This window comes from Pan paniscus, chromosome 8 (genome assembly GCF_029289425.2).
Source record: "Pan paniscus chromosome 8, NHGRI_mPanPan1-v2.0_pri, whole genome shotgun sequence".
NCBI classification, from domain to species: domain Eukaryota; kingdom Metazoa; phylum Chordata; class Mammalia; order Primates; family Hominidae; genus Pan; species Pan paniscus.
Genome location: NC_073257.2, coordinates 106,685,430 through 106,698,456, shown reverse-complemented (window position 1 = coordinate 106,698,456; position 13,027 = coordinate 106,685,430). Strand labels below are relative to the sequence as shown.

At 36.2% G+C, this 13,027-nt stretch overlaps 1 protein-coding gene across 1 annotated transcript in view; it reads right to left on the bottom strand.

Moving 5' to 3' along the window:
• Nucleotides 1-13,027, bottom strand: part of CYP2C19 (cytochrome P450 family 2 subfamily C member 19) — an 89,963-nt gene that overhangs the window by 59,956 nt on the left and 16,980 nt on the right. Inside the window, exons 4-5 of the mRNA XM_003825386.8 lie at nucleotides 12,120-12,280; nucleotides 10,780-10,956 (exon numbers count right to left, since the gene is read on the bottom strand). Coding sequence (XP_003825434.3) covers nucleotides 10,780-10,956; nucleotides 12,120-12,280 — 338 coding nt within the window. The remainder of the gene's footprint in view (nucleotides 1-10,779; nucleotides 10,957-12,119; nucleotides 12,281-13,027) is intronic.

Below are 13,027 nucleotides of genomic sequence, written 5' to 3'. Positions count from 1 at the left end.
CAGAGAGAAAGGTTGGGTTACCCCCAAAGGGAAGCCCATCAGACTAACAGCGGATCTCTCAGCAGAAACTCTACAAGCCAGAAGAGAATGGGAGCCAATATTCAACATTCTTAAAGAAAAGAGTTTTCAACCCAGAATTTCATATCCAGCCAAATTAAGCTTCATAAGCGAAGGAGAAATAAAATCCTTTACAGACGAGCTAATGCTGAAGAATTTTGTCACCACCAGGCCTGCCTTACAAGAGCTCCTGCAGGAGGTGCTAAACATGGAAAGGAACAACTGGTATGAGCCACTGTAAAAAAGTGTCAAATTGTAAAGACCATCATTGCTAGGAAGAAACTGTGCCAACTAACAAGCAAAATAACCAGCTAACATCATAATGACAGGATCAAATTCACAGAATATTAACCTTAAATGTAAATGGGCCAAATGCTCCAATTAAAAGGCACAGACTGGAAAATTGGATAGAGTCAAGACCCATCAGTGTGCTGAATTGAGGTGACTTATCTCACGTGCAGACACACATAGGCTCAAAATAAAGGGATGGAGGAAGATCTACCAAGTAAATGGAAAGCAAAAAAATGCAGGGGTTGCAATCCTAGTCTCTGATAAAACAGACTTTAACCAACAAAGATCAAAAGAGACAAACTAGGCCAATATATAATGGTAAAGGGATCAATTCAACAAGAAGAGCTAACTATCCTAAATATACATGCACCCAATACAGGAGCACCCTGATTCATAAAGCAGGTCCTTAGAGACTTACAAAGAGACTTAGACTCCCACACAATAATAATGGGAGGCTTTAACACCCCACTGTCAACATTTGACAGATCGAGACAGAAAGTTAATAAGGATATCCAGGAATTGAACTCAGCTCTGCACCAAGTGGACCTAATAGACATCTACAGAACTCTCCACCCCAAATCAACAGAATATACATTCTTCTCAGCACCACATTGCACTTATTCCAAAATTGACCACATAGCTGGAAGTAAAGCACTCCTCAGCAAATGTAAAAGAATAGAAATTATAACAAACTGTCTCTCAGACCACAGTGCAATCAAACTAGAACTCAGGATTAAGAAACTCACTCAAAACCGCTCAACTACATGGAAACTGAACAACCTGCTCCTGAATGACTACTGGGTAAATAATGAAATGAAGGCAGAAATAAAGATGTTCTTTGAAATCAATGAGAACAAAGACACAACACACCAGAATTTCTGGGACACATTTAAAGCAGTGTGTAGATGGAAATTTATAGCACTAAATACCCACAGGAGAAAGCAGGAAAGGTCTAAATTTGACACCCTAACATCACAATTAAAAGAACTAGAGAAGCAAGAGCAAATATATTCAAAAGCTAGCAGAAGACAAGAAATAACTAAGATCAGAGCAGAACTGAAGGAGATAGACACAAAAAACCCTTCAAAAAATCAATGAATCCAGGAGCTGGTTTTTTGAAAAGATCAACAAAATTGATAGACTGCTAGCAAAAATAATAAAGAAGAAAATAGAGAAGAATCAAATAGATGCAATAAAAAATGATAAAGGGGATATCACCACTGATCCCACAGAAATACAAACTACCATCAGAGATTACTATAAACACCTCTACGCAAATAAACTAGAAAATCTAAAAGAAATGGATAAATTCCTGGACACATACACCCTCCCAAGACTAAACCAGGAAGAAGTTGAATCTCTGAAAAGACCAATAACAGGCTCTGAAATTGAGGCAATAATTAATAGCATACCAACCAAAAAAAGTCCAGAACCAGAGGGATTCACAGCTGAATTCCACCAGAGGTACAAAGAGGAACTGGTGCCATTCCTTCTGAAACTATTCCAATCAATAGAAAAAGAGGGAATTCTCTCTAATCATTTTGTGAGGCCAGCATCATACTGATACCAAAGCCTGGCAGAGACACACAAAAAAAGAGAATTTTAGACCAATATCCCTGATGAACATCGATGCAAAAATCCTCAATAAAATACTGGCAAACTGAATCCAGCAGCACATCAACAAGCTTATCCACCACGATCAAGTTGGCTTCATCCACCACAATCAAGTTGGCTTCATCCCGGGGATGCAAGGCTTTTTCAACATACGCAAATCAATAAACTTAATCCATCATATAAACAGAAGCAAAGACAAAAACCACATGATTATCTCAATAGATGTAGAAAAGGCCTTCGACAAAATTCAACAGCTCTTCATGCTAAAACTCTCAACAAATTAGGTATTGATAGAACATATTTCAAAATAATAAGAGCTATTTATGACAAACCCACAGCCAATATCATACTGAATGGGCAAAAACTGGAAGAAATTCCTTTGAAAACTGGCAGAAGACAAGGATGCCTTCTCTCACCACCCCTATTCAATATAATATTGGAAGTTCTGCCCAGGGCAATCAGGCAAGAGAAAGAAATAAAGGGTATTCAATTAGGAAAAGAGGAAGTCAAATTGTTCCTGTTTGTAGATGACATGATTTTATATTTAGGAAATCCCCATTGTCTCAGCCCAAAACTCCTTAAATTGATAAGTAACTTCAGCAAAGTCTCAGGATACAAAAATCAAGGTGCAAAAATCATAAGCATTCCTATACACCAACAATAGATAAACAGAGAGCCAAATCATGAGTGAACTCCCATTCACAATTGCTACAAAGAGAATAAAATACCTAGGAATCCAAATTACAAAGGATGTGAAGGACCTCTTCAAGGAGAACTACAAACCACTGTTCAACGAAATAAAAGAGGACACAAACAAATGCAAGAACATTCCATGCTCATGGATAGGAAGAAACAATATCATGAAACTGGCCATACTGCCCAAGGTAAGTTATAGATTCAATGCCATCCCCATCAAGCTACCATTGAGTTTCTTCACAGAATTCAAAATAACTACTTTCAATTTCATAGGGAACCAAGGAAGAGCCAGTATAGCCAAGACAATCCTCAGCAAAAAGAACAAAGCTGGAGGCATCATGCTACCTGACTTCAAACTATATTACAAGGCTGAAGTAATAAAAACAGCATGGTACTGTTACCAAAATGGATATATAGATCAATGGAACAGAACAGAGGCCTCAGAAATAACACCACACATCTATAGCCATTTGATCTTTGACAAACCTGACAAAAAAAGAAATAGGGGAAGGATTCCCTTTTTAATAAATGGTGTTGGGAAAACTGGCTAACCATATGGAGAAAGCTGAAACTGGATCCCTTTCTTACACGTTATACAAAAATTAATTCAAGATGGATTAAAGACTTAAACATAAGCCCTAAAACCATAAAAACCCTAGAAGAAAACCTACGCAATACCATTCAGGACATAGGCATGGGCAAAGACTTTATGACTAAAATACCAAAAGTAATGGCAACAAAAACCAAAATTGACTAATGAGATCTAATTAAACTAAAGAGCTTCTACAGAGCAAAAGAAACTATCATCAGAGTGAACAGGCCACCTAGATAATGGGAGAAAATTTTTGCAATCTATCCATCTGACGAAGGGCAACTATCCAGAATCAACAAAGAACTTAAACAAATTTAAAAGAAAAAAAAAACAACCCCATCAAAAAGTGGGTGAAGGATATCAACAGACCCTTCTCAAAAGAAGACATCTATATGGCCAACAAACATATGAAAAAAAGCTCGTCATCACTGGTCATTAGAAAAATGCGAATCAAAACCACAATGAGATACCATCACATGCCAGTTAGAATGGCGAACATTAAAAGTCAGGAAACAACAGATGTTGGAAAGGATATGGAGAAATAGGAATATTTTTACACTGTTGGTGGGAATGTAAATTAGTTCAATCATTGTGGAAGGCAGTGTGGCAATTCCTCAAGGATCTAGAACTAGAAATATCATTTGACCCAGCAATCCCATTACTGGGTATATACCCAAAGGATTATAAGCCCTTCTACTATAAAGACACATGCACATGTATATTTATTGCAGCACTGCTCACAACAGCAAAGACTTGGAACCAACACAAATGCCAATCAATGATAGACAGATAAAGAAAATATGGCACATATACATCATGGAATACTATGTAGCCATTAAAAAGGATGAGTTCACATACTTTGCAGGGACATGGATGTAGCTGGAAACCATCATTCTCAGCAAACTAACACAAGAACAGAAAACTAAACACTGCGTGTTCTCACTCATAAGTGGGAAATGAACAATGAGAACACATGGACACAGGGAGGGATAGCATTAGGAGAAATACCTCATGTAGGTGACAGGATGATGGGTGCAGCAAACCACCATGGTGCGTATATACCTATGTAGCAAAACTGCACGTTCTGCAGATGTACCCCAGAACTTAAGGTATAATTTAAAAATTTTTAAAAATACCCATCCTTCTACTGTCTTCAAGAGTACAAGGCCAATCTTTTACTAGTAGATGTAAAAGCTCCATCTCAGACCTAGAAGACCCATCTCAGGCCTAGAAAACCCTAAAGAACCTTCCAAAAAGCTCCTGGAACTGATATACAACTCCAGTGAAATTTCAGCACACAAAATAAATGTACAAAACTCAGTACCATTTGTATACACCAAAAATGTTCATGCTGAAAGCCAAATCAAGAATGCCATCCCATTTACAATAGCCATAGTGGGGGGTGGGGGTGGAACCTAGGAATACAGCTAACAAAGGGGCAAACGGTCTCTACAAGGAGAGCTACAAAACACTGTTGAACAAAATCATAGATTACACAAACAAATGAAAAAACAGTTCATGCTTATGGATTGAAACAATCAATATCATTAAAATGGCTAGACTGCCCAAAGCTATCTACAGATTCAGTGCTATTCCTATCAAACTACCAATGTCATTTTTCACAGAATTAGGAAAAACTATTCTAAAATTCATTTGAAACCAAAGAAGAGCCCAAGTAGCCAAAGCAATACAGAAGCCAGAAATAAAGCCACACACCTATAGCCATCTGATCTTCAACAAAGTTGACAAAAATAATCAATCAGGAAAGGACTCTCTATTCAGTAAATTGAACTAGGATAACTGGCTAGCCATATGCAGAATAAAACTGGAACACTTCCTTGCACCATATACAAAAATTAACTCGAGATGGATTAATGATCTAAGTTTAAAACATCAAACTAAGAATCCTATAGAAAAAAATCTATGTAATACCATTCTGGATACAGGCTTTTGCAAAGAATTTATGAATAATCCCTCAAAAGCAATTGGAACCAAAATGAATATTGACAAGTGGGACCTAATTAAAGTAAAGAGCTTCTGCACAGCAAGACAAACTATCAACACAATAAACAGACAACCTACAGAATGGGGACAAAATATTTGCAAACTGTGATTCTAACAATGGTCCAATAGCGAGAATCTATAAGGTACTTAGACAATTCAACAAGTTAAAAAACAAATAACTTCATTAAAAAGTGGGCAAAGAACATATGTCCTTCCAAAGAAGACATACACATGGCCAACAAGCATATGACAAAATGCTGAACATCACTTATCATCAGAGAAATGCAAATCAAAACCACAATGAGATATCATCTCATACCAGTCAGAATGGATATGATTAAAAAGCCAAAAAATAACAGATGTTGGTAAGGCTGCAGAAAAAAGGGAAAACTTATACACTACTGGTGGAAATGTAAGTTAGTTCAGCCACTATGGAAAGCAGTTTGGAAATTTCTCAAAGAACTAAAAACAAAATTATCATTTGATGCAGCAATTCCACTACTGGGTACATATCCAGTGGAAAACAAATTGTTAAACCAAAAAGACACATGTGGTCATATGTCCATCTCTGCACTATTCACAATAGCAAAGACACAGAAGCAACCAATGGTGTGTGGCATAAAGAAAATGTGGTATATATACACTATGAAATGCTATGCAGCCATAAAAAAAATCATGTCTTTGCAGCAACATAGATGCAGCTGGAGGCCATTGTCTTGAGAGAATTAATGCAGCAACAGAAAATCAAATGCCACGTGTTCTCATATAAAAGTGGGACACAAAGATGGAAACAATACACACTGGGAATTACTATAGAGGGCAGAGAGATATAAAGGCAAGAGCTGAAAAACTACCTATTGGGTACTATTCTCACTACCTGGGTGATGAAATTATTTGTACCCTAAACTTCAGCATCACACAATAAACCCATGTAACAAACTTGAACATGCACTTCCTGAATCTAAAATAAAAGTTGAAAATTTTTTTAAAAAGAAAGTATTTCATATGGTATCATTTTAAAATCAGGCAAGCAATGATCATAACTAAATACAAAATTTAAGGTAAACTTGCCTTTTAAACTAAACCAGACCCTTGCAAAAGAGGAAAAAAGAATATCTAATACCTAAATAAATTGAAAACTCTTCAATGTTCCAGGATTGGAAGACTTAATATTGTTAAGATGGCAATACTCCTCAAAGTGATCTAAAAATTCAATGCAATCCCTACCAAAATACCCATGACCTTTTTCCAGAAATGGGAAAGTTGATTGTCCAATTCATATGCAACTACATGGTGATGAAGCAGCTACATTATCTGGGATATATACCCTCAGGTTTGTCATCGTGCCCCAGGAAAATTTAGGACATGGACACATCTGAGTGGGTTAAGGAGCAGGTAGTTTAATAACAGAAGAAAGGAGAAAAAGAGCAGCTTCTTGTGAGAGAGAGAGAGAGAGACATCCAAAGAGGGGGAAGGAGGCGGACCACAGCAGATTTTATAGGCAGGCTGGAAAAGGCAGTGTCTGATTTATATAGGGCCCAAAGATTGGCTCAATCAGGTGTGGCATTTACATAGTGGGCAGGGAAGGCTGGCCAACCCACTCTAATGTTATTATGCAAATGGACTTTCCACTTGACCAGCGCCATCTTGTCTGCTCCTTACTGTACTTGTGGCTGGCAAAGGGAAGGGAAGATAGAGCCGCCATTTTGAACATGCCTAGTCACAGGTAGTTCTTTCCTATCAGCATTCACCGGGCAGGCTTCCAGCTTGCTTGTCTATGTCTGCAGCTCGATTTTACGCGATGCTCTTTGCCAGACAATGATTTAGGGTTGCTTTTCATTAAAAAGAAAAACCTTACTGAGAACTCCCAAATGCTTACTCTCTGCCTAAGTAATTTCTTCTTAATTTCTGTATCAGTGAGTTCTCAGTTTCTGACTTCAAAACTTACTACAAAGTATAATAATCAAAGGTGTGGTACTAGCATAAAGACAGACATCAAGACCAATGGAATAAAACTGAAATCAAGAAATAAACCTAAACATCTATGGCCAATTTACTTTCATCAAGGGTGCCTAGACCATTCAGTCTGAGGAAAGAATCTCTTCAACAAATGGTGATGAGTCAATTGGATGACAAAATACAAAAGAATGTAGCTGGGACCTACCCTACCTCACTCCAAATGAAAAATATAACTGAAAAATGGACGGAAAAACTTAAATATAAGAGCTAAAACTATAAAACTCTTAGAATAAAACGTAGGGGTAAATCTTCATGACTTCATATTTGGCAATAGATTCATAAATTTGATACCAGAGGAGCAAAAGAAAAAATAGATAAACCAAACTTCATCAAAATTAAACTTTGTGCATCAAAAATATAATTAGGAATGTGAAATGACAACCAACAGAATGGGAGGAAATATTTTCATATTATGTATATGTAAGAGTTTAATGTTTTGAAAACATAAACAATTCTAATAGCTTAAAAAGAAAAATAAAGGCAACTTAATTTAAATAGGAAATGGACTTGAATAACATTTCTCCAAAGAAGATATACAAATGGGTAACAGTATATTAAAAGAAGTTCAAAATCACTGGTCATTAAATACAAGTTAAAACCACAATGAGAGCTGGGCATGGTGGCTCACACCTGTAATCCCAGCACTTAGGGATGCCAAGGTGGGCAGATCACCTGAGGTCAAGAGTTCGAGACGAGCCTGGCCAACATGGTGAAACCCTATCTCTACCAAAAATATAAAAATTAGTCAGGTATGGTGGCACATTCCTGTAATCCCAGCTACTCTGAAGGCTGGGGCAGGAGAATTGCTTGAATGAGATCATGCTACTACACTCCAGCCTGGGCAACAGAGTGAGACTCTGTCTCAAAATAAATAAATAAATAAATCCATAATGAGATACCACTTTACATTCACTAGGATGGTTTTAATAAACACAGAAAATTACAAGTATTAGCAACTATGTGGAGAAACAGAAATCCTTCTACATTGCTGGAAGGAATATAAAATGCCACATTCACTGTAGAAAAGTTTGGCTCTTATAGAAGAAGATAAACATAAAATTACCATTTGACCCAGCAAATCAACTCCTGAGAATACACCCAAGAATGATGAAAACATGCCCATAAAGAAACATACACAAATGGTTAAAGAAAGATTATCTATAAGAGCCAAAAGTTGGAAACAATGCAAATGTCCATAAACAGATGAATAACAATTTGTGATAAATGTGCATAGAAAATAAAATATACTTTATCCACAAAAAAGAATGAAGTACAGATATATGCTACAACTTAGATGAGCCTCCAAAACATTGTAAGTGTAAGGACCCAGAAATAAAAGGTTGCATATGCTATGAGTTCTTTATATATCCATAACACGCAAACCCATAGAGACAGAAAAAAGATTAGAGGTTATTACATGACGGAGTGGGGGAATGGAGTGATTATTTAGCGAATATAATACGTTTTTGTGGCGTGATAAAAACATTTTGAAACCAGAGAAAGCTGATGGTTGCACAACATTGTGAATACATTAAATACCACTTAGGTGTATGCTTTAAACTGGTTAATTGTATGTTGTGTGAATTTTACTTCAATTTTTAAAATGGCATAACTCCCTGTTCTACAGATTTAATGCAATCCTGTCAAAATTCCCATTGGCTCCTTTGAAGAAATTGACAAGTTGATCCTAAATTTCATATGAAGATTCAAGGGACCCAGAATAGTGAAAACAGTATTGAAAAAGAACAACAAAAGACTCACACTCCTTGATTTAATAAGTTGATATTAATACAAAGGTACAGTAATTAAGACTTCAAGATGGTGTACTATAGGCATTAGGACAGACATATAGATCAATGGAGTAGAATTGAGAGCCCCCCAAAAAAAAACCCTTCACACATTTATAGTCAATTGGGTTTTGACAAGGTTGTCAAGACAATTCAATAGGAGGGAAAAATAGCCTTTTCAAAAATGATGCAATGACAAAAGAGGTGATGTTTACACGGTATCTGATAGATACCAAATTCCAATTCTTATCTGTACAAATCATTTTAGTTTACACTCAATGAAGCCTTCCCTCTTCCATCCACCTACTCTTTTCCATCACACACCTCTACACCTCCATGTAAAGCATTCCAACCCATCTGAAACCCCTCCTCTGTCTCTCACTGCAAATATTTTAAGGCCTATTTCAATCTGCAGGAATGCAGGAAACCCACCTAGGTTAAACCATTCTTTCCCATTCTCCAATAAACTGTGTGCAATAATGATGCCCATTTTCATCCTATGACATAATATTTTATATTTTCTAACTTGTTGATAATTGCTTCCATTTCACCTAAAACCTGCATTTTGTTTCCCCTTGGGTAGATTTTTGTTATTGTTATTATTATTATACTTTAAGTTCTGGGATACATGTGCAGAACGTGCAGGATTGTTAAATAGGTATACACGTGCCATGGTGGTCTCCTGCACCTATGAACTTGTCATCTACATTAGGTATTTCTCTTAATGTTATCCCTCCCCTAGCCCTCCACCCCTTGACAGGCCCCAGTGTGTGATGTTCCCCATCCTGTGTCTATGTGTTCTCATTGTTCAACTGCCACTTATGAGTCAGAACATACGGTGTTTGGTTTTCTGTTCCTGTGTTAGTTTACTGAGAATGGGGGCTTCCAGCTTCATCTATGTCCCTGCAGAGGACATGAATTCATCTTTTTTATGCCTCCATAGTATTCTATGGTGTATATGTGCCACATTTTCTTAATCCAGTCTGTCATTGATGGACATTTGGGTTGATTCCAAGTCTTGGCTATTGTGAATAGTGGCACAATAAACAAATGTGTACATGTGTCTTTATAATAGAATAATTTATAATCCTTTGATTATATATCCAGTAATTGGATTGCTGGGTCAAATGGTATTTCTAGTTCTAGATCCTTGAGGAATTGCCACACTGCCTTCCACAATGATTGAACTAATTTACGCTCCCACAAACAGAGTAAAAACATTTCTATTTTTCCACATCCTCTTCAGCATCTGTTATATCCTGACTTTTTAATGATCGCCATTCTAACTGGCATGAGATGGTATCTCATTGTTGTTTTTATTTGCATTTCTCCAATGACTTCTTTTGAAAAGTGTCTGTTCATATCCTTCACTCACTTTTTGATGGAGATGTTTTTTATTTTCTTTTAAATTTGTTTAAGTTCCTCCTGCGCTGATCTCACTGGAAGCTGCAGAACAGAGCTTTTTCTATCCTGTCATCTTTATTGTTCAGATAGATTATATTTATCTAAACAATTTCTTCTATGTATTCTAATTATTTAACAATTTAATTTTACATTTTCTATGATGCTTACTGGATATTCATGCATACAATAAAAACTTAAATATGCTTCTCAAGCATTACTCCTTGACCTGTTAAACATCCGTAGTAAACACAAAACTAGTCAATGAATCACAAATACGCAAGCAGTCACATAACTAAGCTTTTGTTAACATTTTACCTTCTCCATTTTGATCAGGAAGCAATCAATAAAGTCCCGAGGGTTGTTGATGTCCATCGATTCTTGGTGTTCTTTTACTTTCTCCAAAATATCCCTTTCCATAAAAGCAAGGTTTTTAAGTAATTTGTTATGGGTTCCCGGGAAATAATCAATGATAGTGGGAAAATTATTGCATATCTAAGAGAAAACAATAATTTATTAAATTAAAAGCATTTAATAAAGGCATAGATACAATATACCAAGCTCTGGTTGTAATTTAAAACTATAAATATAAAGAAAATATATTGTATATCTTGATGGGGAAATTTTTATTGTACATGTGTAGTAATTCTCTGATTATACAAGATTTGAGAAAGAAAATTCTGACAAGAGAATCAAAGATGATAATCATTTCCTAGACTCATACCTGCTTTTTATAGTATAAAAGCATCTTTATATTAATTCTCTTACTTTTTACAACAATTCTTCTCTACAATCTTGAAATATAAGATGGTATGAATTACTGCATTAACATTTTGGAGATGACAGCATAGGTTAAAAGAGTTTGCACAACCTGATTGATAGTACAAAGATAGTCCCTGCTATATTGATTTCTATCAAGCAGCCTCTGAAATTGAATTAGTATTTTAGAAGTGGGAGGGGCTCAAAGATACTTCAAATTCCGACTGTGCACCAGAGCAGTTAAATGACTTCTGTAAAATCATACAATTGTTATTTAGGCAGAGTATAAAACATGCCAATTCAGCACAGGGTAAAAGTGTGATGTCTGTTTATGGTTCATACACCAAAAAAAACAATAATTTTTTTCATTCCTAACCAGCTGTCTCATCAGCTAGAATCCCAACTGAGACATCAAACACCTCTGCCCTATTCAGTGTTTCTTGGCAGCTTCTGTGGTTCCAAATATTCTCTGTCCTTGAAGGAGATAATGTCTTTTAGATTAGGATATTTCTGTCACATAATATGACAAAGTGTGAATTGAAGGACAAGCCTTGTGAGTAATGGAAGACTCCAAAGTGCCTGGATGTCCATGGAGTGATATAAGCACGCTTTGGGGCTGTCACCAAAGTACTTTATAGAAACAGGGCTTTGGAGTTTAGTGGAAAAAACACTGATCAGGGAGCTAATGGGCTTAGAAGCCTGATCTATATTTGGATATTCATTTCCTGTGCATAAAATAAAGAACTTTGCCATCTTTTCCAGATATTCACCCCATGGCTGTCTAGGCAAGACTGTAGTATTCAAAAATGTACTTCAGGGCTTGGCCAATATAGAATTTTGGATTTCCCAGAAAAAAAGACTGTAAGTGGTTTCTCAGGAAGCAAAAATCTTGGCCTTACCTGGATCCAGGGGGTGCTTACAATCCTGATGTTTTCATTCAATTTTTCCATCAAGTTAAGAAATTGCTGATCTTTATAATCAAAACGTTTCTGGAAAATAATGGAGCAGATCACATTGCAGGGAGCACAGCCCAGGATGAAAGTGGGATCACAGGGTGAAGCTAAATGATTGGAAACAATTTTAAAATATGAGTAAACATTAGATATAAAACATTTCATATTTGTTAACAGATAATAATAGTTTAGAAATTTTAAGTAATATCTTACCTATGAATTCCCTTAAAAGCAAAAAAGAGTTTGGCATGCATAAAATCAACACATCACTTTTACATTAATCTCGAATTAACAATTACAGCCTAGCTGGTTAAATAATGGTTGCTCAAATGCTAAATTTACATTCCCGGCCTATTTGTCTTTTACTTTGGAAAGAAAAAAAAGACTTTTTTAGAAACCGAATAATTCAAGTTTCAGAGGGAATCACATCAGTCTGCAAAGTCTGTAGACAACAAAGCACTGAGATAGAAAGGGTGAGAATAGTTGGGGATTTCAAAGCTTTTTATATTACAGCAAATAGCTCAAAGAATCATGTATTGAACCAGTAGAGAGGAACTAGAGAGACTAGGGGTGAATTCATGTATTTGAGAAAATAAATGTAAGAAGCAGAATGTGTTTTATGAGAACAAATACAAACATAAATGAATAGAATATCTAACATAGATTAATTTGTCAAAAAAATTAAACAAAAACTTGTTATTTGAAATGTAAATCCCAGATAAGGCAAACAAGGAAAAGTAAATTAGATAGGGCACAGTGGCTCATGCCTGTAATCCCAGCACTTTGGGAGGCCAAGGCAGGTGGATCACCTGAGGTCAGGAGTTCAAGACCAGCCTGGCCAACATGGTGAACCC